General features: G+C 40.9%; 3 protein-coding genes across 7 annotated transcripts; 2 read left to right on the forward strand and 1 right to left on the reverse strand.

The window, feature by feature from the left end:
• The first annotated feature begins 364 nt into the window (after nt 1-364).
• LOC111566384 (complement C1q tumor necrosis factor-related protein 7) lies at nt 365-8,090 on the forward strand. The gene is made up of 3 exons (XM_023266944.3): nt 365-571; nt 2,394-2,630; nt 7,230-8,090. The coding sequence occupies exons 1-3, from the start codon at nt 550-552 to the stop codon at nt 7,856-7,858; spliced, it is 888 nt and encodes a 295-aa protein (XP_023122712.2). The 5' UTR covers nt 365-549; the 3' UTR covers nt 7,859-8,090.
• Nucleotides 8,091-8,819: 729 nt separating this feature from the next.
• cc2d2a (coiled-coil and C2 domain containing 2A) lies at nt 8,820-25,718 on the forward strand. Of its 3 annotated transcripts, XM_055016913.1 has the most exons (39): nt 8,820-9,007; nt 9,121-9,202; nt 9,426-9,479; nt 9,654-9,734; nt 9,819-9,969; nt 10,459-10,556; nt 10,675-10,776; nt 10,864-10,944; nt 11,029-11,238; nt 11,336-11,495; nt 11,593-11,729; nt 11,827-11,958; nt 14,099-14,308; nt 14,453-14,559; nt 14,668-14,808; nt 15,415-15,571; nt 15,897-16,162; nt 16,435-16,612; nt 16,734-16,887; nt 17,022-17,169; nt 18,256-18,394; nt 18,487-18,690; nt 18,790-18,882; nt 18,969-19,060; nt 19,717-19,731; nt 20,645-20,812; nt 20,943-21,000; nt 21,093-21,202; nt 21,435-21,531; nt 21,630-21,728; nt 21,818-21,994; nt 22,423-22,626; nt 22,732-22,821; nt 22,904-23,017; nt 23,913-24,047; nt 24,151-24,273; nt 24,341-24,399; nt 24,489-24,666; nt 24,838-25,718. In XM_055016913.1, the coding sequence occupies exons 1-39, from the start codon at nt 8,994-8,996 to the stop codon at nt 25,021-25,023; spliced, it is 5,004 nt and encodes a 1,667-aa protein (XP_054872888.1). In that variant the 5' UTR covers nt 8,820-8,993; the 3' UTR covers nt 25,024-25,718. The 3 variants fall into 3 exon arrangements, with proteins under 3 accessions (XP_054872888.1, XP_054872890.1, XP_035802494.2); XM_055016915.1 differs by lacking the exon at nt 9,426-9,479; XM_035946601.2 differs by lacking the exon at nt 19,717-19,731 and having other exon boundaries at nt 8,821-9,007.
• Nucleotides 11,854-15,460, reverse strand: LOC129350425 (uncharacterized). Of its 3 annotated transcripts, XR_008603817.1 has the most exons (3): nt 15,313-15,445; nt 12,792-12,906; nt 11,854-12,670 (listed from the first exon to the last, which is right to left on the reverse strand). XR_008603817.1 is itself a non-coding variant. In XM_055016916.1 (2 exons), the coding sequence occupies exons 1-2, from the start codon at nt 15,350-15,352 to the stop codon at nt 12,255-12,257; spliced, it is 456 nt and encodes a 151-aa protein (XP_054872891.1). In that variant the 5' UTR covers nt 15,353-15,447; the 3' UTR covers nt 11,854-12,254. The 3 variants fall into 3 exon arrangements, 1 of the variants encoding a protein (XP_054872891.1); XR_008603816.1 differs by having other exon boundaries at nt 11,854-12,906; nt 15,313-15,460; XM_055016916.1 differs by lacking the exon at nt 12,792-12,906 and having other exon boundaries at nt 15,313-15,447.
• Nucleotides 25,719-25,904: the final 186 nt, after the last annotated feature.

Genomic DNA, 25,904 nt, shown 5'->3' on the forward strand with positions numbered 1-25,904 from the left:
ACATTGGACAAAGAAATGATCTCTGAAATCCACAAACACATTTTCACACGTCACTTTTGGTGACATCTAGAGGAAAATGTCAGAAATGCAATTAGATTCACACTGAGGACAACAAGGCACAAATGAGTTCTGTCATTTATAGATCTGACTTTGTTCCAGAAGGTCCAAGTTTCTGACATTTCCACAAGGAGTCTCACACTAGGGAAGTCTTCATCCATGACATAATGGAGCTGATTCTGCATGCACATACTGTGCTTGCCTGGATTATTATAGCTGTTTGCCTTGGGAAGTTTATGAGGCAGAAAGATGGGAGTGGATAAGAGGGGAGGTGGGGGAGGGAAGGAGGGAGAGTTTGGATGGAGGGAGTCCAGGCTGCCTGTTGCTGTTGCTGCTGCACTACAAGACGCTGTCAGCGAAGCAGCTGAGCTCTGCACGCATGTGGGAGAGTAAAATGTTCAGCAAGGACTCTGATGGTGTAAAACTGTGGAATCTGAACAGATAGGAGGACGGAGACTCTCAGCAGTGTGAGAAGTTTGATCAGCTTTGGAGATGAACAGCTGCCAAGTTTGGGGTAAGAAAACTAATTTTGTATCTGTCTGCACTGCTCGTTGGTTATGACAGAACATGTTCATTCAGAATATTGAGAAAAAAAAAAACTACCGACATCATAGAGACTTTTCTTTCTTTTTTTTAGCAGAACATGACCTTTAATTGTTTGTGTGTGCCTTTGAACCCATATGTGTGCATGCATGCCTTGGAAATGTGTGTAGCTGTATTATGATTCAAATAAGTTAGATGTCTGAAAATGTAATGTTTGAGGACTCAAATGACAAACTGCATCAGGAGTCATTGATGAACTCTGAACTTGATTTGAAACAGCTCAGGAGCCACTGCTCAAAGTGGGCATTTTCAGTGAAGGATATATGACTTTATCTGCATGTTTCCACCTGTTCACAAAGGAAATAATATTAGAAAAATCATGATTTTTAATGCAAAGTTCTTTGTATTGCCCTTGTTAACAACAGAACTGGTTTCTTACTTTCAAACATGAGAACATGTTGGAATTATTTGATGTAATAATATGCATCTATCAGTGTTTCTATGTGTATGTATGCATGCGTCTGTTGCATGTCCTTGGGCTGACACACCTGTGTGTTTAAAAACAGGATCAGTTCTTTAAAGATAGCCTTTTTACTAATGCTGACATCATTGCTGCAGAGCAGAACTGGCGGGCGGGGTTTCTCTCTCCCAGGACCTCACACTGGCTCCGAGACCAGTTCATTACCCTCCAAATCAAAAACATGCTACACCAAAGACAGAGGCGCTGAGCAGAGCGGCCTCGGCTTGTTCACACCGAGACTGCGGAAGTGTCATGAGTGTCCTTCCTGTTTATCTCATCAGCACACACGTAATTTGTCTGACACACCGGCACGATGTGCTGACAGACACAACAGTTGTGTAATGGCAACGAAAAACATGTTTGGGGTTTTTTTTTGAAGACAAACAAGAGGATGATCCACCTCTGTGGTCCTGACACATATGTTCCAACGCCCCCATCAACCAGAGACAAACAGCAGATGCAAAGCTCACATTCTCACACCCACGTGGGCAAATCTGCAAGAATGTGTATCAGTCAAATCTGCAAATCCTGCAGCTGAATAGTCTGCATTTGACTTTTCCTACAACATGTTTCCCCAGTATGTGTCCATATGATTTCATGATTATGGAATGTTTGATGTACAGCAACATCTGAAGAGTTGCCAGAGGCGTGACTCAGTTATTCACCGCCTCTGGGTCATCATCACCGCTGTTACTTGTAACATCATTTTCTGTTTCAGTTGAGATTGTGTCTCTGTCCTCCACTCTGTGTTACATCCAGCTAATGCCCTATAATGTTTGCTCAAAAGCCATTGCTTCATGATTGGGCTCCCCTGACAGAAATTGTGTTGGATGTTATGTCATAACTAGGGAATGTTTTGGGGGGAAAAAATGGAAGACTTGGAACAAAGACAAAGGTTTTGTTTCTCACATGCAGCTCTGTGGCTGTATGAGAACATCAGAGTGTGAGACAAGAGTCAGATACCGCTTGCTTCTCATTACAGGAATCACATCTGGCCTCATGCTGTATATGATCGCAAATTAGATTCACTGATGCTCTTTTGTTCTGTCTGCGTCCATGACAACAGCACTCTGAGTGTTTTAGGACATTGTGAAAACCGATGAAAGACATGCTTATGAGTCTGGCACAGTAACTCAGTGATCCTATTGTTGAATATTTATTTTTCCTCTTTGCTCTAATTATCTGCCAACACCACTATTTTTTTAAGGGATGTTGCTAACAGTTAAAGCGAAATCACAAACTAGATGCTAAATGTTCTCTTTTGCTTCTGCAGATTTGAAGATGTGGGCATTGGTGGGAATAGTCTGTCTGTGCCACTGTGTCTTTGGACAGCTGTTCGACACGAAGCTCAAAGGAGCTCCGCGGCTGATCTGCAGCGTCCCCGGGTCACCAGGCCTTCCCGGCAAACCGGGTCTCAGCGGGCCCCCAGGAGCAGATGGGAATGTGGGTATCCCAGGAAGAGATGGCAGAGATGGCAGGAAGGGTGAAAAGGGAGAAAAGGGAGACACAGGTATAATATAAAACATAAACAGATACAGCTTTAGTTCAATGTGTGCTTATAAAGAAACACTACCAGTCTGTGCAGGCAGAGAGAAACTGGCACTGACAGGTTTTCTTATCTGACAGCTGGCATAAGGTGGGAGCTGGCAGAGAGAAGATGAACTGCTGAAGAAGAAGAATTTGTTGCCATGAATAGCATAGCTGTTAAATGAAGTGTGAGACAAACTATGCTGGGCTTGTTTAAATAGCTCCCACTGCAGGCTTAATGATGAATGACAAGACAATGCGAGCAGACCTTACACCTCCAGATCAGCCCAAAGAACAGCAGGAGCACAGACATCACAACACAAAGCAAGCATGGAATCTGTGCTTGAGACACACAGTCATCCACAACATTAACACCACCTGCCTAATATTGTGTATGTTCCCCTCATGCTACCATACGGGGACCTCTAAGGTTGTCATTTCCTCGATTAGATTGGGATCTGGTGAGTTTGCAGGCCAATTCAACACCACTGGCTTTTTGTTGTGTTCCTCAAGCAGTCTTTGCAGTGTGACCAGTCACACTGGGAACACTGGGTAAAGCTGCTGCCATCTGGGTGTTATGTGCCAAAGTCAGTTCCACATAAATGCAGGACCCAAGATTTCTCAGCAGAACATTGCATTGTAACGAGGTGATAAATGCTTATTATTGTGGCTAATTGGTGTACTATCTAACAGAAAGCACCATGAAAACATTGCAAACTCAAAATTTATCTATTAGCTTTTTGCCAAAAGCTTTTGAGTGTAACAGCCTTCCTGTTTTGTTGCAGCATAAGGTAAAAAAAAATTCAAAGAAAGCTACAAGGCCAAATTCTTCTGTGCTTTGTCTGTACTTCCAAATTCTTCTCAGTGACTGAATATCGAAAAACACATGCTAACGGGTTTTGTTTTTGTTGGCAATGAGCAATTAACAGTTAAGTAACACAGTTAGGTAATAGTGAACAGTAGTGGCTTAGCATAGAAAACAAAAACTGTGAATTGACTTTTCCTCAGTTTAGAGTTTCAATGTTGATTAAACCCCTAAAAATTAATCTCTGTGCATCACAGTTACATATTTAGAAGTTTTTTTTGCATGAAAATTATCACTTCCTGACTCAAAATGACTGAGATGCACCATTGCTTCCTCTAGAATGTGCAGCTCTATGAAGGTTCCATCTCATTCTTCATCTAACCCGCCCTACTCACTGCAGCTCAAGCATACCAGCTCACCTACAACTCAGCTCAAAAACTGTAAGCTCAATGCTACAATGGCAAGCTGCAGTATTGGAGAATTTTTGACATATATGCTCAAACTGGACACTGGCTCTGAAAATAATCAAACCTCCACCCTGCAAGCTGACAAGATCTGTTCCATAGATTTGTTATCTAAATCTGTGTTTTGGAGACTCGTCGGTACACTGCATCTTTAACGTGGAAACGCTCGGTCACAGCATTGACGGCCTATTTTGCACAAAATGTGTCCACCAGCATTCAAAAAAACACCACACTGACATTTTAACAAGGCAGAAAAATAGATGTTCTCTAGAGGGGGTCTTTAAAGATCCAGAGTTTCTTTCCATCTGGCTGCTGTTCCACTCATTATTAGTAGGAAACTCAGATGGCTGAGAATACATGTTTCTAAGAGTCTGGAATGGTTTCATCCTTGGAGGTTTGGGTGTGTGTGGATAGAATGCCATTAATTTTTCCCTAAAGTGTCTTCAAGTTTTGCATCACAGCCATCCTACCAAATTAGGTTATACCCTGTGAGATGGAAAGCTCTGCCAAGATTCCCCACATTACAGAAAAACTGATGGTTGTTCAAAGCTTAGTATAGATTTTTTTTTTTTTTTTTTTTTAAGCATAGATTATACACATGGATCCTATTTCATGCATTAAAAACTGCCATAAAGTTGGGAATATATTTGGAAGGACTTTGTCTGTTAGCAGATATACTGCACTGATATCACCTGCAAATTCTGAACTGTAATAAATCTGCAGGGCATAAATAAACATGGTGCACCTGTGTTTTCCATTATGTATGAAAACAGGAATTCGAACGTACACCTTCAGCTGAACAGGTAACTACTTAGAAAAGCCCTGTGCATGCACAAACATATACTGTAGGTCATGTGTGAATCACAGTGTTTCCTTGCTTCAGGCTACTTTCTGTGTTGTTGTAGTTGACTAGATTTAAGAATGAATGAAGCCAAAACTGTGCTGCTCAAATGTGAAGGTGGCAGTGATCCAAGGGTGACTTTATACATATTGTTGGGTGGAGAGATGTGTTTCCATTGCTTTGTTGATACTTTAATAGTGTGGTTCAACAAGGGCAGAACTGAAATGGATTCATTTGTAGGTGGTAGGACTGAACGATTTGGGAAAACTAACTGCGAACTAACTACAGTTTTTTAGTGTCAGTTCAACATTTAGTGCGTAATAGACTTAAAACGCATGATGGATCATTACCACATGAGAAACCAACAAAATATTAACTGCTATATTTTCTAACACAAGGGTGAGAATTTAAAGTTAAAAATAGCTATTGGCATGTATTTATTTTTTCAAAAGCTTTGACTCTAAATAAGGTAATAATAATAATAATACAAAAGATCCAATGAGAAAATATATGATACAATACGACACAATATGTTACGATATGGTACCATTCGAAATTATACAATATTATATGATACAATGCAATAGAATACGATATCATACGATACGACACGGCATGATATGATGTGATACGATATATGTTATGACACAATATGGCACAATATGATATGATATAATACAATGCAATAAGATATGATATGATATGAAATTATATGATATGACACGACACAATACTATACAATACAATGCAATATGATGCAATACGATACAATGAATAATGATACAAAACGGCATGACACAATACAATTCGATTTGACTTGACATGACACAAAACGACACAACACAACATGCTAATCCCACAGTGGGGAAATTGGCATTGTTACAGTAGCAAATAGGATAGTGCAATTGAATTAAATAGCTAAATAAATATAAGCAGAAAAATAAAAAAATAAACAAAAAGAATACACAATAAGACCTTCCTGTAAACAATCTCTGACACTGAAACACGTCATTCTGCACAATACACAATGTTTGTCCTAAACTGCAGCCTTTGTGATTTGCTAAATTGCCTTTAAAGTGTTATTTCATTTTAATTTGTTCAGCCCCAATCAGAGACCTGGCAATAAAGCAGTTATTCTTTAACCCTCCTGTTGTCCTCATTTACAGGCACCAAAAAATATTGTTTCCTGTCTGAAAAAAATACAAAAATCCTGTTATGATCCCTGCTTCAGCCTCTGCCCTTCTTCCTCCTTTTCTTTCTTTTTCCTTATTTCTCCCATTGTTCCTCATCTGTTTCTGTTTTGACCTGTCTGTCTTTGGCTCTTTCTGTCTGTCATCTCTCCCTCCTGTCTCTCTCTCCCTGTTCACTCGCCCCCTTGCTCTCCCTGCTTCATCTGCCTGCACTCTATTTGCTGATTACTGCAACGAGTGTCACCTGTGGTAATTAGTTCATTCCACTCACCTGTTCTCTACCTCACCTCCAGTGTTTAAGCTCTGTGCTTTCATTCACTCCCTGCCGGATCATAGATTCTGTTGTCCTCCTGGATTCAGTTTCTCCCCACCAAGCCTGCTACCTCCTGACTGCTTCAGCCCCATGAACTCTGCTGCTCCCCTCCTCCTGGATTTCCCCCTCTTGGACTCTGTTTTGCTCCTGTCTGTTCATGGGTTTTCCCCAGCCTGTTTTCCCCTCGGTTTTCAGTTTTCCCCATCTTGTGAGCACCCCTCCTTAGCTTAGTTTTGTTAATTCAGTTTAGTTTTGAAGACTTCCATTTTTTTTTATTCATAGTGTTTGTAGAGTTTTGAGTAGTTTGGTTTAGTTCTGTCTCCCCAGTCCAGTTCTTCATTTCTGTATTGGTTTAGTTATCTTGTAAAATAAAACCCCTTCCTATAATCACCAGCCTGCCAGTTTCTCCTTGTCTGTGCCTGGGTTCTCCAGCTCCCTCCCATAACAAATTCAGCAAAAAAAAATCCCCAAATTTCAGAAAATTTGCAAAACCTTCAGGAAGAAAATTCCAATAATTCCTTCAAAGTTTCCCTTAAAAGTGTTATTTTAAAAAAATATCCCCTAAATTTGGTAAGAAAATTCTTGTAAATATTTTCAAAAAATTAGTAAAAATCTTCCAAAAAAATCTAAAATGATTACATCAGTAAACTTTTAATATTTTCTTTAAGAACATTCACAAAAAAAATCAACCAAAATCCAGTGAAATTCACTGGATTTTGGTCGATTTTTTTTTTTTTTGGGGGGGTGAATGTTCTTAAGAAACATTTTTAACATTTCTTTTTTTCCACCAAAAAATGTTCAAAGATTTCCCAAAAATGTTGAAAATGTGGACATCAGAAGTTTCACTGTGAATTTTTTTTTCTCCACATTTTCAAACTTTAAACTGGGTCAATTTTGACCCGCAGGATGACACAAGGGTAACTAATGTTTCAGTACTGATGATCCAAACATGCTCTTTCTGTCTTTTAGGGCTGAAGGGCAGGGTCGGCCCCACAGGTAAGATCGGAGAGCGAGGTGACCGAGGCCCGGCAGGGAAACGAGGTCCCACAGGAGAGAATGGTGACGTGGGTCCAGTCGGTCCTCTAGGCCATGACGGAGAGAAAGGAGACAAGGGTGAACGAGGGCTGCCTGGAACTGCAGGAATTTGCAAATGTGGCAGCCTGCTGCCTAAATCTGCCTTCTCTGTAGGAATCACCAGCAGCTACCCTACAGAGAAGACGCCCATCAAGTTCAACAAGGTTCTCTTTAACGAAGGCGGACATTACAACCCACAGACGGGCAAGTTCATCTGTGCATACCCGGGCATTTATTACTTCTCATATGACATTACACTGGCCAACAAACACCTGGCCATTGGTCTGGTGCAGAACGGTCAGTATCGCATTAAAACCTTTGACGCCAACACAGGAAACCATGATGTGGCATCTGGGTCCACTGTCATGTACCTCAACCCAGAAGATGAAGTGTGGTTGGAAATCTTCTTCCACGATCAGAACGGATTATTTGCAGACCCTGGCTGGGCTGACAGCCTGTTCTCTGGCTTCCTCCTCTATGCGGACACAAACTACTTCGACACACTGGCAGAGGACTACGCATAGAAGCTGCAAAACAAAAACTGCAAGTCACTGTTGTCTGATAGGTTTATTACATGTATTGTAAGGTCAAACTATATTTTTATACAAATGTTTGTACTGCTAGTTATATTATTGGTGTAGAGTCTTATCTACTGATCTGAAATGATATTATCTGATAAAGCTTGAATGACCTTTTCATTTATATGTTTTGTGTGGGAACAGTAATAACTTAAATAAATATTGTTGACTGGTAGAACTTGGTTTGGACAGTTTGTTTTACAAAAGAAACTAAATTAAAAGATGTGTGAGACAAAGCTATTGCAAAATAGAAATGTGAAAAGTCAAAGCATGTCAGCCATAGTGTTGATATTGTAATCAAGCCAAAAATAACAGCTACAGAGGGTAGTGCTGCATTCAAGGCACATCAGAAGTGGGAAATTGGACCTTAAGAGGTTATTTTCAATTTCTGTGCACTAAGTGGGGAAACAAAACCTTGAGTACCTCCAGTTTTCCATTGTTGCTTTTCTACAAACAACAAATGGTCACCAGCAGACTTGTAGTTCACCTATATGAAGAACAAGACAAACAAAAAGGCACGTTGTCTAGTCTTTCAGGTGTTTAGACACAGAGGTGTTAGGATCTTGGCATATTAAGACCTAGCCCAGGCCGTGAATCTGGGCTAGTGTTATAAAATTTAGCTTATATCATGCTTGTCTTCTACTTCTCTCTTTATTGTAAATGAATGCTGTATTTATTATTATGGCTTTTATTTGCATCTATGTATAAAAATAAATATCTATAGTAGTATTTTTGTACGGTCTTTGGAAAGTTCCCACTTCCCTTCGTGTTGAGCATTTGTGACTTCTCGGACACCGTAGTAGGCGGCTTTCTTCGGGCTATAAGCTGTTTGATTGACAGTCCATCGGACGAATAGCAATCCAAAATTGTGAGAGGTTGGTTGCATCGGCGCTTTCATTCAAGGAAGGTTGAGCGGTAGTTTATGTCGTTACTAGGCAGCGATAACGGAGTTTCTCCACTAACTGTTGGGAGAGAATACCTTATTTTGAAAATTGCAAGTGTGTATACATACACATTGCAGTAAAGTAGCTGTTTTCTTTACAAACTACTAATTATTGTTGAAAAGACTATCACCGTCACCATGGCTTCCTCAGGGTAGTTTTTCTCCGCTTGCTTTATGCTGTAAATCACAGTGATATCGCTGTTCTGTACGTCTGTGAGGTGCTAAGCTAACGTTAGCTGCGTTTTCAAATCTCTTTCTGTTTTAGCGACATTCGTGAAAAACTACGAAAGAAACGACAGGCTTTGCAAGAAACTTTGGCGAAAAGCAAAAACGAAGACGACGTTCAGGTAAAATTATCAAAGCTATAACATTCATGAATCTTATAAAGGATGAACAGTATGTCTTGATTTGTCGCTGTGGGCTGACAGTAGCTTCAGCACAACATAAACATGCGAAATACTTGACAAGACTCAACACGCACTGGAGGAGTCGGACTCATTTTATACACACTCATAGTCAGAAATACACAAGAGCTGCTAATGTTTAAGCAAATCTAACTATACTCGATAGGCTCTGGTTCCGTCTACCAAGTTGAGCGAGGAGAAGCGACAAACCACAATGCAGGTTGGTGTGTGTTTTGTAGTGTAGGCTGTAGTTGCCCTCCTGTGTGTGCTGCTGGCTGCTCAACACCAACCTCCTACTTTCTTCACCCTCTTCCAGCTTCAGTGTGCTCCATAGCAGTGTGGATGCATGTTTACTGTTGCTGTCTATCTTAACTTTATACCTGTGTTACACCAGGAACCTGAAGGCAGTGAGGAAGATCCAGGAGAGACTTTGAAACGCACGATCAGGGCTCAGAGACAGAGGAAGAAGAAAAAGGTAACATCCTCCTTTGACCCCTCAGTTCTCACTCTGCGATTTCACTGCCGATCAGATCTAACTCTGTTGTTTTCTGTTTGTTAGCTGCTTGAACAGACGTTAGTCCAGGAGTCCCATGATAATGATGATGTGGAAGAGATCTCAACTATTCAGCGTGACGGTGCAGAGGAGGGGTCAGCTGAGAAGGCAGACCATTCTGTGATTTCGTTGAGAAGTCAAACTGGATCTCAGAAAGGTTTGTGGCTGGTGCACTCTCCAGGTGGGCCTCTCTGGCTTTCATCATTCAAAAATAAGACAAAGGAACTCTTCACACATGCAGAGAAATAGGAATAAGGATATTTTAAAAAGTTACCAACTCCTGAACATTCTTTAATTTGGAAAAAAAAAAGTTTAGTCAATTTGTTGCGCTGCTAGACCTTCATTAGGCAAAATGAAACTAATAGCTGTACCAAAACAGTACTGTACAGCTTTTTATTTTGTAGGATATAAGGACATTTAATACATGACACACATGAACAACATGACATAACATTCACCGCATGACGTCATACATTTTTTCTAAACTGAATGCCTGTAAAAATAGGTAAATCCTGATTTCAAACTGGAAACATATCCAAGACCAAGAACACTGCCATCATTTGGTATGAGATGGTTCAGTAGCAAAACAACACTTATAAGTAAATGTAATTGTTATAATTGTTTCAAGATGGACTTTGTATTCTAGGTCTCTCCTCAAGAGCTCAGCAGACTCCCAGCTCTCAGCCTCAATCTTTAGATGACTTTGTGAAACGCCGTTTGGAAGAGAGGCTCAGAGCAGCCAGGGTAAATCCAGCTTCTTCTTTTTTCTTTCTTTTTTTTAGTATGTGAATAAGATTAATGTTTAATTGCCACCCTTTACGGAAAAGTGATGATGCATAATGTATGTTCTCCTGTGCTTCAGTCTAAAGGTGAGAGCCTTCAGCAGCAGGAGGCTTCTCTTGAGCCAGCAAGTCGCCTGCAGGGCCTCAGAGACAGAGACACTGTGACAAGGTTTGACAGAGAGGTGAGCATCTACGTCAAACTAACTAACCGCTATTGGACTCAAATTATACAATCCAGCAGCAAAAGTTAACTTCCGGGTGTTTTACAGGTTGATCCAGACAGATCTGGAAGACATGATGCCTCGCCGGCCCTCAGTACCAGGGTCAAGTTCCGAGAAGCAGCAAGACGAGTAAGACTTGAATTAAGATGGAAATCCTTTATGTACAAATTAATTTCTATCATTCATTTACCCTCTTACACTTTGAAAATACAGGTAGGAAAAGGCCTACCAAATGCTGAGGAGGCATACAACTTCTTTACATTCAACTTTGAGCCAGATCCACCAGATGAGAGTGAGAGGAGCAGTGTGAAAAGACAAAAGCAGAGAAAAATAGCTGACAGAGATGAAGGTAGAGGAGATGAAGCTGAAGAGCAGGAAGAAGCTGAAGCAGATGAGGATAATGAAGAAGAACATGAAAACCAGGTGACATCAATAGTAACAATTACATTGTGTGTGTCATTATTTCCTCCTGTTCTGTAAATGCAGTTGTGTAAGCCTCATATTCTTCAATCTGCCTTAGAGTGAAGAAGCTCCTCTTGTACAAAATGAAGAAGAGGATTTGTTCGTCATTGACCAATCGCCGCAGGACTTTTTGGAAGTGAAGAAGGCTGTGTACGTCGGGTACCAAAATCTTATTCAGCGAGAAAATGAACAGTTGTTTACACCAAGCTTTCGAACAGGTATAATATATAAAATAACCAGATTCACAATCACATCCATAACTTTCAATACGTGGCTAAATTTGTCTTCACCTGGCATTATATCTAATTTTTACAGTTCCAACCTCTGTTAAACTGCCTGAGAACATGAAGCCTCGTTATCTGGAGGATGAGGGTCTCTATGTAGGGGAGAGGCCCCACGTGTCCCTGACCAATGAGAACATTCTGGAGAATCGCATTTTGAAAATGGAGGAGGTAACATTAGTTCACATGCCAAACAGTTCCAAGTGACACTAGACTTTATCCTTTTTTTTTTTTTTTTTTTACATGTTTCATTTTTTTTCTGATTTAGGGAAAAAAGTGGTTTGGAGATGACGGCAGGATCATGGCTCTGCCCGACCCTATAAAGGAATCCTCTACAAGGCCCCCTCTCTTCCACATGGAGGAGGATGTGGACCCTTCACTGCAGACTGTGTACAGGAAGGTCAGACACACTCGCTGCCACTGTCAGTTCGATCACCTCATTCATTTGCTACATGCAAAGCACTGTACACATTCATACATTGAAACTGTTGTGGAGCCGTCTGATACAAAAGTTCTCTCTTCCCTTTGCCTCTTTTTTGTTTTGTTTTTTAGCAATATTTAAATATTTAAAGATATTCAAGGGAAGGTAGATACACCATGTTCTTCTCGAAAAAAATAACTTGAAACACTTTGATCCATATATTATACAATATTATTAGTTTTACACATAATGCATGATGGTGGGTAACCTGCTTGTTAAGGTGAGGGGTGAACCCAAGCAGAGAGCACACAGAGGAGGCGAGACTGGATCAAAGACGGATTTATTATATAATGGTAATTCTGGATGGAGTGCTGAGGGGGGCTAGGGAGTGTGAAGACTGAGTGACTAACTACGGGGAATTGGTGGGGGAGGAGGGTGACGGTACCAGGGACCGGCGGTCCGGTTGGAGTCTTTGGTGGTGGACACTGGTTGGCGGCGGAGAACGCCAGGGAGGCAGCAGGCTGGGTTTTCCGGGGACAGAGGTGCGCAACTGGTGGAATCCTTCCAGGGGCTGGAGCTCGGCAGATTGGGGTCCAGGAGCAGGAGGGGGGGAACGAGATCTGGTCAGGAGGGGAATCCGGAGACTGCAGGGGGTAAGCGGGGCTGGAGAACCGGGCAGCTGCTCGGCGATCTAGGAAGGAAAAGATAATATTGGTACAGGGTTTTCTCATGAGAAATGAACTATAAGGTAGCTAGAGTAAACTGACTGCTATAGCAGAGTTTACAATCTGGCAGAGTGTGGAGTGTGAGACCGGCTTTTATTGCGAGGATGATTCTCAGATGTGCCGCACCACAGCTGCCAGGAGTTCTGATGATGACAGATAATTAATAGTGGCGGCAGCTGTGGAGAACAGCTCCGCCAGGCATCTGAGGGAGAGGGGGAGAGAGAGAGAGAGAGAAGGAGGAACGGAGGTCAGGCGGGAGCTGAAGTGGGGATGGAGGTGGGGGCCCTGACACTGTTTCAACTGTGTGGCATGTATTATGGATACAGATGAATGGAATAAATGGTTTAAAATAAAAATATATTAGAATTATGTTCCAGCGAATGATTAAACCCCTAAAAACATATGTCTGTGTATCAGAGTTATATATATATCAAAAAAATAAAATTACATGAAAATGATCCTTGCCTTACTTCTACTGTTGGTTTAGAGCTTTGTGACATCCCCACCTTTTTCTCTACCTGCCTCTACACTTCACTTCAAGCTCAGTTCTGACGAAAAATGAAAATACAGAAAGCCTCTCCCTGAAATGTAACAGGATCAGTTCCATAGGCTTGTTATGGATGAAACTCTGGCTGTCTGAATCTGTGATTTTGAGACCGTCATCAGTACGCTGCAGTTTTAAAGTGAACATGTTCAGATATAGCGGCGACTGCTTATTTTACTAATGATGTTTCTTCAAGCATATATAGTAACAACATATAGACATGTTAGCAAGGTAAACCACTTGACTTTCATCAGAGGAATTTTACGTTTAAATAGGTTCCTGGTTACTGCTGCTTTACACCTTAATTGATAAAAGATGAATTGGTGTTATTGTTTCTTTGAGTGAGCCGGCTACACATTCCAAATGCATTGTTATTGGAAGCAGCTGAGTCCACACTTCATTCACACTTGACTGGTGTTTGGTGCAACAGGCCAAACAGACATAATATGAGAAATATGTAAACCCTGAAGAAACAGGTTACAGATTTAAAACAGTGTTGAGGTTAGGTTCACTGTTTTGGGTTAGTCTCTGCTCAGCCTATGCAGTATCATCAAAGAAGTCTTGTTTTCACACTCATGTTATATTCTAGAGACAGGCACAGCTGTCATATGTGATCAAAGAAACAACAGAGCATTCATTGTAGCTCAGTTAAATGTTTATGGTACGTTGTTGTCATGCATGACTTTTCATCACGGCACTCGCTGATGGTGTTTGCCAACTATTTCATGCTTGCTTTAAGCTCACACACATACTTGGATACATGCAAGCAAAACATGAGCGCCATGAGTACCCGTAGTGATGGTTATTTTCCAGGACGCCGCATGATGGATGATGTTATTCTGTCCCTCAGGCACTGAAGTCCAAGTATGCAAATTTGTACATTGCTGGTGCAGCAGACCCTGAGGGAGACTACCAGCTTGACGTTGATGTCTCTGGGCTGATCTTTTCTCATCACCCGCTGTTCAGCCGCGAACATGTGCTCGGGGCACGTTTAGCTCAGCTGTATGATCAGTACCTCACCAGGCAACACAATAATCTCACAGGACACCTCACTGACAAGGTAAACCCCACCAGACAACTTTCAGTGCACGGTAAAGCCATCATCAAAATTGAATGAACTCACAAACACATTTAAAAGTTTCTTGTATTATTCAGTAGAGCATGCACAGACTCTGAGGCATTTTGTGTTTCCTTTCTGCTTTAGTTGAATGGATTGAGGAGTGCACTGCGGAATATGCTGGAGATCCACGGCGGGCAGAGCCTCACTCAGGCGATGCAGCAGAGGTTTTCTGAGTACAGTCTGGAGATCAGGTACCTTTTTCAGATTGTCTCCCATTTAAGTCAGCCTGCAAAGATGTACAGCACCATGGCTACCTTGACAATATTCCTGCTGCATGTCTTTCTGCTTGAATATTATAGGACCACTCGGCAGTTGCGAGACAGTGAGCAGGAGAAAGACAGGACTCTGCTGAAGAACATAGTTAAAGTGTGGAAGGAGCTCAAGGCCCTGAGAGAGTTTCAGAAGTTTTCCAACACACCCTACAAACTCTACCTCAGAAGGTAAATTCACTGAAACCTCAACGTCGAATGCTGTGATCTTTTGGTTTAGGATTGAAGAGTAAAAATAATCTTTTGAATAGTTAAAGTCCCCCTCCGGTTATTGATTAAACCCCTTAAATCAAATGTTTGTGCATCAAAGTTAAATATGTAGATTTTTTTTCAATGGAAATAATTCCTTCCTGCCTGAATCAGTGTTTTCCAGACTGTCATTGGTACGCTGCAGTTTCAGAGTGGAAATGCTCAGCCGTGATGTTTACTGCTTATTTTACTTGTGATATGTCTTCTTACACATAAAACAGCATATGGACTGTCAACAAGGTAAAGAGCATGATTTTTATTGGAACAGCTTTTAAATAGATAGGCATAACGAGAAAAAACTAGATTTTCACTGGGAAGGTCTTATATTTGAAAATATTTGCCCACATCTGGTGCTGCTCCAATAAGTATTAGTAATTTGAGGGAAAAAAAATCCTTATTCACGCTGCGATGGTGGTATGTACTCACCCCTATCAAATATTTGCTGGATAATGTGAGGTTTGCTCATTGCAGCGTTCTGCAGATTCCTGTATCCATGTCAGTAATGGTGCTGTCTCGTTCATGCTCCAGAGAGAATGTGGATCGGGCTTCAGATGAGCGCGAGCATGAAGATGAAATCTTGGCAGAGGTTGTGGAATTCGAAGCCGAAAGTGAGGAGGACTACCAGAAAAAATTGACTGAGTACAACAAACAGCTGGAGGAGTGGAAGCTCTGGAGGAGGAAACAGGTGCCAACCTATTTACTGGCCGTAGTATAGCTCAGTCAGTTTCTTACACCTGAACAAACTGCTTTCTGCTCAAATAAACTCTGTTAATTTGCATTATTAGCACTTGAGAAAAAAACTTGAAGTTCAAATTCTGGTACTCTGGTACTTTAACCGTTTTTTGTTCAATTCACATTCTTTTTTTGTTGCCCTCTTCTGTTCACATTTATCTTATTGTTATTTTGTGTCATAGCTGATATTTTAATGGTACAGCAATTTGGTTCAATTGTTGTTTTTAAATGTGCTTTACAAATGCTTTTGACCTTGACTTCATGTTTTCTACTTTCAGAAAGCCAAAAAGAAAAAGAAAAAAAAGAAAAAGAAAGGTCAGACACATGAGGACACAGAAGATGAAGAGCAGGAAGCGAGCGAGTCAGAAGGACCCATTGAAGAAGGTCCTCCAAAGCCAGAACCTCCCGAGAGGCCGGACTTTGACTCCATAGAGCAACAAGTGAGAGAGAAAGCCTCCAGGATACGAAGGAAACCAGGAGAGGCCATCTTGATCCCAGAGTTGTCTGCATCTGGAAACATCACTGCCAGTGAACTCTGCCCCAGGTAAGAGTCTGAGTTTCTTCATCTAAACATGTCAGAAACAGCAGCTACGGTGTGAACATTTCAGAGTTTTTTATTATTATGCTCGAAAAGCACCAACTAAGTCCAGTAAAAGCTAGAATATTTGATACAAGTGAAAGAATCCCACCAACTGGTAACTTTTTAAGTTTTTTGTGTGTTTTGAGAAAACTCACATAATACCACTTGCTACAAATGAACAGTTATGAGGATGGACTGCGGACAGACTGTTAATGTTTGTCTTCTGCATGTTTTAGGCCTGAAATAGCTCGAAGACAAGATGTTGCCAGGCGCTCACTTTTCATCAAGATCCTCTACAATGACAAAGAAGTTTCCCGAACAGACAGCCGCTCCCTGAACACCGACTTCAGGGTTCACTTTGGTCAGATTTTTAATCTCAAAATAGTTCACTGTCCCCAAAGCATTAATTTGCAGGTACAGTAAAGAAACGCCGAGCATGCTGCCACTTTGTCGAATCCACACATTCACTTGATGGATGACTGCTGTAGTCTTTTCTCACCTTTTCTGCATGTGTATGTTGACTGTGTATGAGTAGGTGTTTGAGGAGATTGGATCATCATGTTCCCTCCTGGCTCGGGTGTTTGTTCCAGTTCCAGAGCCCTCAGTCGTGACGGGCAACGTCCCTGTGGAGGAATATGAGTTCAGCAGCAACCAGAGAGTCATGTTTGACCACGAGGGAGTTGGAAGTGGTAAATGTTTTCATTTGACGCTTCAAACCTGCAACGCCCACGAATCCCCTTTACTTACTAACACATCTACTTGTCATTTAACTTCCCTCTGTCCCTGTGTTCCTGTCTCTCACTCTCTCTGTATGCCTCCTCAGATGTGCCTCTCTCTTTTGAGGCTGATGGCAGCAACAAACAGACGCTGCTGACCTCTGGGAAGCTGTCATGCTGCGTTTCTTGGGGAATCGGGGAAGATGATGTACCACTTGCACCTCCTGTTTCTCAACAACCTGGTGGCATTCACAGGTAACACCTCTCAAAGCTGATTTTTCATGTTTTAGCTCATAATCTTGAAGGTGTATACCTTTGCTAATCATTTTCTAAACAATATGACAGGTGTTCCTTATGAATGCTCTTATCAGCTTTACTTTTATGTCATGTATGTTATGGAGAATTTTTCATGAAAGAATCCTCTTCTGATTTGAAATGGCTTGGATGTAACCCTACGCCTTTGCTTCCTTTAGTTTACACAGAATTGTGAACATGCAAATCCACTACCCCTGCAGCCTTTGCATAACTTCAATGTGAGTTGTACTCAACCAAAATGAAATCATACCCTTCAACCAATCAGCTGGTTGTGGTAAAAAAAAAACCCAAAAACTTCAAGTTATCTCTAGATTAATTAAACGACCACAGCCTTATACTTTCTATGACAATAACAAACCATTAACATTGATTCTTATTTACAAGTGTGGTATGTTAAGAAATCAAGAAGTGCTAATTTTTTGTCTTTTTTAAGATCTTGAGAAACATTGTCAGCTACTACTTTGCTGGACATTTCTCTTTGACAATGAGGTGCCTGACAGTCACCAGTTGTTCTCAAGTATTTTGCACCTTATTAGCCTCAATGAATTGTAAATAAACATAAAAAAGCTACTGTTTGAGGCACATTCAATCATTTAGCCTGTTTATTTATCATGATGTGTCATCTAGTATTTAAAAAAACACCATATGGACATGTTAAAATCAGATTTTCAGCAAAAGGAGGTCTTTAATATTTGCCTTTTCTCATGACATCATCCGAGAATAACTTTTATCACAGCAAGTTGAGCATCATTTCGTATTAAACAGTCCGACTCACTCTATGTAGGATGGGGGTATAAGTCAGCCATCGGTTTTGTCCTCCTGTTCCACAGTCTGCATGCTGCTGTTTTCAAAATCCCCTTTAGTACAGGAAAGAACAACAAACTCCAGGCTAGAAACCGGCCCCACTGAAAATGTCAAGTTTTGCTGAGGATTAGGATCATGCATTAGAACAACCCTGCTACTTCTTTCTCCTTTTTTTGGTGAATTATCCATTTAATCACAATGCTGTCTGTCTTTTCGTTTTAGTGGCTTGGACCGTCTCGATGCTGTCACATACATTGGAGCATCTGGACTATATGACATGAAAAAAATTGGCGAGTGGGCCACACAGTCACGCCTGGACCCCAACGATCCAAAAAATGCCTCCATCATGCAGTTGCTGAAAGTGGGTATAATTGCGATAGTTCACAGCTTTTGAGGACATTTACAGAATGAAAATATTAAATGAAGAACCTTTTTTGTGTCTGTGTTTCACAGGTGGCCAGTAGTGGAGAGGTAACAGCTCCAGAGTATTTTCGTCTGGAACATCTGCAGGAGGAGTTTAATTTTGTGACGGATGAAGAGTTGGAAAGGTCCAAAAGGTTTCGCCTTCTCAGGCTGAGGAATAGGGAAGTTGCAGAATTTCGCAATTACAAGTGTGTTCCTGCTCTTGAGAGGGAGGTTACGGATAAAGTGTTCCAGGTCAGTATTCCAAAAATGTACTATATAGTAAAATATTATAGATGAGACTAACTCTAAATAAGGCTAATTCTAATTTTTCTTTGGTTAATATGATTTCAGGAATATGAAAAAAGACTGAAAGAGGGAGAGATAATTGACACCAAAGAACATTTGGATTCACACAGAGCTTTAGTGGCCAAATATCTTCAGAAGGTGAGAGGACTCATCTGATGTAAACATATTTTTCTCCACTATTTATCACGATAAGACTAAGTTAAATTTTTTGCATTTTTCCACAGATCCGGGAATCAGTCATCAACAGATTCCTTCTTGCCAAACATCACTACGTCCTGTCTGATTTGGTGATAGAAGAAGAAATACCAAGCATTGGGTAAATATTCCCTCAAGGATTGTTAACCGACTAAACAGCCTTTTTATCTTCCATCTTTCAGAGCTGGCGATCTTTTGTTTGTGCTGTGCATGCTTTGTGTGACAGTAAGAATATTTATTGCTTGTAACTGTTAATCCAAACACAGCTATTTTCCTTATTGTAGTTCATAACTTCTGCCTAATCCTCCTGTCAAAAGAAGTGAAAAATCACAAAGAATGTCTGAGCTCCGTGTTCCTGTTGTAAAGGAAAGGTTAGATCATTTGGATTACCTTGCTCATCAGCCAGATCAACCCATCAGAAGAGAGGATGGACCAACATAAATCACAGGCTAATGTAAGCCAGTTTCTTGGCATAGTGCTTCCTCAGGCTATTTGATCTTGAATCAACTCTGCATTCCACTGGCTGAGTGATTCTCTCCTCTGGATCCGGTAAAGGAGATGCTTTATTGCGGATTTCACATGTGGACATCATAATAGAAAATCTGACATAAATTGTATTCTTTGATGACATTTCAGCAGATTTATACATAATATTGCACATCATTGCTAGTCATGCTGTTGGGTGTTACTCTGCACATTTTTTTCATCATTGAAACTGAATGCTGTAATTCTTTCTGTTCCATTTTCTGTTATTCTTCTGCTATGCATTTTTTACAGTGGTGCTGGTCCAGGGTATGTTTTTAGAGTCTTTTTTCTTTTACTCCCTTCCACTGTGTTTCTGTTTCTTCCTTTAGTTTCAACCCTGAGTACCAGTACAGTAGTGATAATAGACCTTTCGCAGTATTCAGTCCTCTCAGGATTTTGCAGAATTACTGCAACAACTACACAGTATGGAGTCAAGAAATTAAAATCCTTGAAAAATGTTAGGGTTAATCAACAAAATGATACAAAAGGCATAAAAGTACATTATTTTGCATTCCATTTCAGCATGTATTTATTCATAGTTCATTGCTGTTCACTTTACTTTTCAGTGGTTTTAATGTTGTGGCAAACGGTAGATGTACTCTGATGTTCATTTAATAAAAATCAGTGATCATTTATAATGTATGGATTATAAATGTAGTTATGTATTATAACCATATTATCAATTCCAGTTACACAGAATGAGCAAATGTCACATGTAGACATCTGGTCTTGGGTTCCATGATACTGAAAGACAGCTAACTGCATCAAACCAAGGGTTTGAATTCTTTTCAACAAAGTATTGGTAAATAATGTGCTTAGCTTGACTATCCTCACTTACATGCACAAATGCTGACTCACTTTGCAAGGCACCATAGGATAATTTTGACTGTAATTTTCCAGTTTGTAAGCCTAATTCATAATAAATAATGCAGTCACGTCACTATTTCCCTCATTAATAGAGCTTAGTATACCATCAAAGGTCACATGAGAGTGACACGTTGAGATGAACGTTCTGTGCATCGGAACTGTGATCGTAGAACTGCAAATACCTGAAAGGACTGAGCACTGTTGGTAACAATCCCATCCCACTGTTTTGCTGAAAATAATTTTTGATGTCAATGACTTTTCAGTACTTAGTAGGTTGTTGACTTAATCGTAACATGTTTGTCGCGACAATCAGGATTCTGGGACTAAACCTTTTCAAGCTGGCTGAACCCAAGCGGCCGCTGAAACCTCAGAGGAAGGAAAGAAAGAAGGTGACGGCGCAGAATCTGTCCGACGGAGACATTAAGCTGCTCATTAACATCATCCGGGCCTTCGATATCCCCATCCGTAGACCCCAGAGCAAGTGAGTGCAGCCAGTCAAGTTCAGAATAGTTTGGACTGTGTGCCGGAATGTATGTTTGCCCTCAGAAACATTTATAAGAAACTGCATTTATATTGTGGCTGAACTTTGTTTCAATGGGTTCTTCTTTCAGTAAACCTGGACAGGCGCCTCAGAGTGCCATCCAGGGCAGCGATTGGTTCCTCAACCAGGTACAGTACACCTCAACTATAATTTGCTGCAGGCAGCAGTGTCATCTATGATCTTCGTTAAGTATGAGTGTGTGTTTGTGTGTGCATTTTAGGTACAAGTGAGGCCATTTGTGGAGGTTTCCTTCCAGCGCACAGTACTCCAGACAACCACAGCTGATGGACCGAACCCATGCTGGAACGAGGAGCTGCAGCTGCCGTTTAGGTGAACAACTGTGGATTTTCTGGCTCATGTTTTGGCTTTCCTGGTAAATACTTGCTTAGTATTTGGTTACAGGATAAGTCTGGTATATCCAGAGGCTTATTTAGTGTTTATATGCATCTGAGACAGTTCAATCAGAAATTGCTGCTGAAGCATGCAGTGAAGTGGTGGAAAAGGTACCAGGAAAAAGTGTGCTTCACTCAGTTAGCTGATGTGGTAATCTTCCTCTCTACAGTGCCCCAAATGGTGACTACAGCAATGCTAGTTTGCAGTCAGTCAAAGATGAAGTCTTCATCAACATGTTTGATGAAGTGGTACATGAAACTGGAGTGGTAAGTAAACATTATTCGCTGTTCATTTCTTCTCACCTCACTCACAGTTTTCTTATTAGTACCTTTTCCTTGAATTGCATTATAATCTTGCCCTTCAGAATGACAAAGACAGGGGGAAATCCATCCACACTTGGGTAGAGAAGCACTGGCTGGGATCCGTCAAGATTCCTTTCAGCACAATCTATTCCCAGTCCAGGGTGAGCCTTTATTGTGCTATTTATTAACAACAGGAAATGACAGTGACTGCCTGGATTCTGGTTGAGTTTTTTTTCATTCCATGTGGCAGATTGATGGAACATTCAAAGTGAATACGCCAGCTGTGCTGCTGGGGTACAGCAAGGAGCGGAGCCATGGCGCTAACGGTGGTTATGATATTATGCGTAGCCTGAGTGAGGGAACATTTATCACGCTGTTCATCACTATGGAACCTCAGCTGGTGCCTGGAGAGACTATTAGGGAGAAGGTAAGTCATGTTCAACTTCAAGGATGGATTGTGTCGCCTTCATAGACCTCATTCTACCGCACTCTGGGCTGAATTCTCTTCTATGTATGTCTCTAGATAAGCTTTTCTCTGCATATATTAACAAATGTGCTCATACTTTATTTTTGTCAAACATTCTTGTTTTGAAACTATTATTTATTCTCTTAGAAGTAGGTGATTATACATCAGTGTATTCATTTGTTCTTGTGTTTGTCATCCTCCTGTGTCACTTGTTTGCTTTTGCTCTGCTGCATGTACTAGATAAAGGAAGTGAAGGTAACTGTCCATTAGAACACTGATCCTCTTTTATGCAAACATTCATTACTGCATCATTCTTAAGGCATGTCATGTTTTTTTTAGCGTTCGCTGACCTATAATCAACTCCAGTAACATTTGACCTTGTAATGCAGTTCGACAGCCAAGAGGACGAACATTTACTGCAGGCTTCAGAGAGATTTGAGAGGGAAGCTGCACAGGGCTACCCAGACCGACCCTGCATCACTACAGTCATAGACCTCAATGGGAAGACAGTCTTCATCACGCGTTTTATACGACCACTCAACCCTCCGCAGGAGTTCCTGGATGCATTCCCTAATAACCCCCAGGAAGCCACGGTCAGCGTGATTAGACTATAAAAAAAAAAAAATGCTGCTCAGGTGCCTATATTTCTTCTTTAATTGGATCTACTGAAGTGACACACTTATTCTGTCCTCACACAGGCTCTGGTTGCTCGATTTGTCTCGCTCATCCCTTCGCTGCCAGATCGAGTCTCATTTTCTGGAGCCTGTGACCTGTGGAGCACCTGTGATGTGAGTGAACCCTCTTTGAGATGCTGGGATTGTGAAAGTAGAGGAAATGCCCATCTTACAGTGCCTTGTGTTTTGCCTTTAGCAATTCCTCACCCTCCTAGCAGGAGATGAAGAAGAACATGCTGTACTGTTGTGCAACTATTTCCTGTCGATGGACAAGAAAGCCTGGCTTATAATTGGGACAGCCATTCCAGAGGTAGGTGACATTTATTTGTGATATCAGAAAATATTTCTTATAAATCATGGCTATGGCTGCGACTAATGATTATTTTCATTGTCGATTTTAATTAATCTGTCAACTATTTTTCTCAGTCAAGTGTTGAAAAATGTCCAAAAGTTTAAAATCATGTCCTCAAATATCTTGTTTTGCCCACAGATGTGCAGTTTACTGTCATAAGCCCTAATTGTGCAGGACTAAGTATTACCTGGGGACGTCTAGTGATTTGTAATAATTGCAGAGGTCGTCTGTGAATCTTAATATTGTACAAATATGCCATATTTGGAATTTGTAAAGTAAAAATTCCACCATAAATGACCTATTACAAATTACGCTAATTTACCAAACACTGAGGTCCTGTGATCGTATTAGTCCTGTGCAAATCGGCATCTCTGATATTTGGAGTGCTTTTTGTTTGTGTTATTGTAAAGGTTTTTTTGTTGTCTCTGTGCCTTCAATCTGTCTGCTTCCCATTTGGAAATTAAAGTGACTGCGTTGGTAATTATAAATGAAAGTTGCAGATTTAGGAGGTTCATGTCACTACACAGCATGGAGACCCATTTGCAGATGATTGATGGATGTTTAGACGAATGGCAGCATGCATTGAGGAACATTTGTCTGTCTTCCAACAGGCTCAACAGTGACTTTGTTGCAACCTATTATTATATCCACTGATACTGACAGTAAATTTGAGCAAATATCTGGAATCCGAAGGTTTTGACTCTTTGCTAAATTAATAAAATTCTACTTATCAGTCAACAATTTGCCTAAATGTACAACTTTAAAAAATATTTAACAATACTAGAAATAATAGCTATTAGCCTGCCAGGTCTTCTGCAGCTGCACTAAGCTTTCTGAAATCTTGTTTCCTCAGGGGCCCACAACATATGTTCTAACCTACGAGCAGAGCCGCTACCTCATCTGGAATCCCAGCAGTGGTCAGTACTATGGTCAGTATGACACCTTCTGTCCGCTGCAAACCATCGGCTGCCTGGTCAACGCCGACAATGTGAGTGACATTAAGTTTGTCTTTTAAATGTGAAGTTTCATTCTTTATTTACAAATTTTGTTTGCGGAAGATAGTTTGGTATTTTCTTTGACCTGCTGTTTAGGTTTGGTTCAACGTTCAAGAGTACACGACACCGATGAGACTAAGTTTTGACATCACAAAAGCCAATTTGTGGAAACCGTTTTTCTCCCGGTCTTTCTCCCACCCAGGGCTGTCTAGTGTCCAGGTGAGTGTGTGAACCTGTAATATCTTCTATGCTGTTATTTTTTTCAAAAACTTGTAACTGTCTTCAGCCAGAGGAGCTGGTGTATCGCCGCACAGACAAAGCAGCTGCAGCAGAGCTTCAGGACAGGCAAGTCGTAGCAACTAAAGCCACTTCTCACACTACATCTTGTCGAAAGGCTTGAAAAATCACACGTTCCATCTCATTCCGTCATGCAGGATTGAGAAGATTCTGAAGGAGAAGGTCATGGAGTGGCGCCCTCGTCACCCAACCCGCTGGAACCGCTACTGCACCACCACCCTGAAACAATTCCTGCCCAAACTGGAGATGAGCAGGGGCCAGGACGTAACCGAGGGACACCGCCACGAGTTGCAGAGCCTGCTGGGAGAGAACAGGGTGAGTCTGAAGAGGGTGTGACTCTGACAAGGTTACTACACTGAGTCACCGTATTATGTCATCAGTAATCAATCTGTCATCTCCTCTGTATGAGCTGGCCAAAAGCACATGAGCTCACTTCGATATATTAATATCATAAATTACCACTAATAGGCATCTGTTTCTTTTTAGATTTCAGGTTTCCCCCTCCATCTGCCGTTCTGTGAGATTCGTCCCATCATAGAGGCAGTGTACAGCACCGGAGTTCACAGTGTTCAGGTATCAAATGTGGAGTTTGCCCTGGCTGTATATGTGCACCCTTACCCCAATAATGTGCTATCGGTATGGGTGTACCTGGCCTCACTCGTCCGCACTTGATACAAGGGACACTTATCTCATTGCAGCGCAGTGCTTCAATGCTTTTGCAGATATAAGATATTATCTTCTTTTACTGCTTTTCAACATTGAACAATGGTCAATTTGTTTGGTTTTTTTTTAGAAGAATTTACTAGGACAGATTCTTTCATGTGAAAATGAAAAGATTTCTACAGTCATATCAATTCAAAATATAAATGTATAAAACTATTAATATTCATCCTCTTTAAGTCAGTATTTAGTAGATGTAACTCTGGCTGCCATTACAGCATTAATCCTGTGTGAATAGAGGTCAGTCAACTTTGCACATCTGGACACTGCAGTTTTACTGCATTCTTCTTGTGAAAACTGATCAAGCTGTCAGGGTTGCACTGAGAACATGAAGATTTCCAGGATTTCTCTCGACTTTTACAAACCGTCTGACTTCATGATGCTGCCACCACCATGCTTCAGAGTGGGGTTGGTGTGTTTGTAATGAGATAGTGTTTGGTGTCCAGCAGTTATCCTTACATACTTTAAAAAGAAAACGTCTTTAAAAACTTGAATTGACCATGATTCGATGTTGAATCACTATTTAAGGAGAAAACTTAAGTACTTCTAACAGGCACTGTAATTAGCTTTAATCAATGCGGACTGCTCAAACTCTTGTATAATGTATGAAAATCAATTAGTACATATATATTTCTAAGTCAAATGCATCCATCTGTCTCAACACAATGTATTTTTTTTACTGTAGCAAAGAGGTATTTTGAGGTTTTTGGATACGTTTCTCTTATGATGAGCAGTAGTAAAATATTTTTAATGTAATTCATCTACGTTTACATCTCTAGATGAACACAACAGAAAGCAGCTATACCTGCTTTATCCTGTAGAAGGCCGCAGGG

The sequence above is a fragment of the Amphiprion ocellaris genome, chromosome 2 (genome assembly GCF_022539595.1).
Source record: "Amphiprion ocellaris isolate individual 3 ecotype Okinawa chromosome 2, ASM2253959v1, whole genome shotgun sequence".
Taxonomy (NCBI): Eukaryota; Metazoa; Chordata; class Actinopteri; family Pomacentridae; genus Amphiprion; species Amphiprion ocellaris.

What these genes read in the sequence shown, in the direction of transcription:
- LOC111566384 (XM_023266944.3), top strand. Translation starts at nt 550, where the DNA reads ATGAACAGCTGCCAAGTTTGGG. An exon ending in GAACAGCTGCCAAGTTTGGG is followed by an intron (nt 572 to 2,393) that starts GTAAGAAAACTA and finishes TTGCTTCTGCAG; the next exon opens with ATTTGAAGATGTGGGCATTG. An exon ending in GGGAGAAAAGGGAGACACAG is followed by an intron (nt 2,631 to 7,229) that starts GTATAATATAAA and finishes TCTGTCTTTTAG; the next exon opens with GGCTGAAGGGCAGGGTCGGC.
- cc2d2a (XM_055016913.1), top strand. An exon ending in GACAGAGGAAGAAGAAAAAG is followed by an intron (nt 9,735 to 9,818) that starts GTAACATCCTCC and finishes TCTGTTTGTTAG; the next exon opens with CTGCTTGAACAGACGTTAGT. An exon ending in TGCAGACTGTGTACAGGAAG is followed by an intron (nt 11,959 to 14,098) that starts GTCAGACACACT and finishes TCTGTCCCTCAG; the next exon opens with GCACTGAAGTCCAAGTATGC.
- LOC129350425 (XM_055016916.1), bottom strand. Translation starts at nt 15,352, where the DNA reads ATGAGCAAACCTCACATTATCCAGCAAATATTTGATAGGG. An exon ending in CCAGCAAATATTTGATAGGG is followed by an intron (nt 12,671 to 15,312) that starts GTGAGTACATAC and finishes TTTCCTTCCTAG; the next exon opens with ATCGCCGAGCAGCTGCCCGG.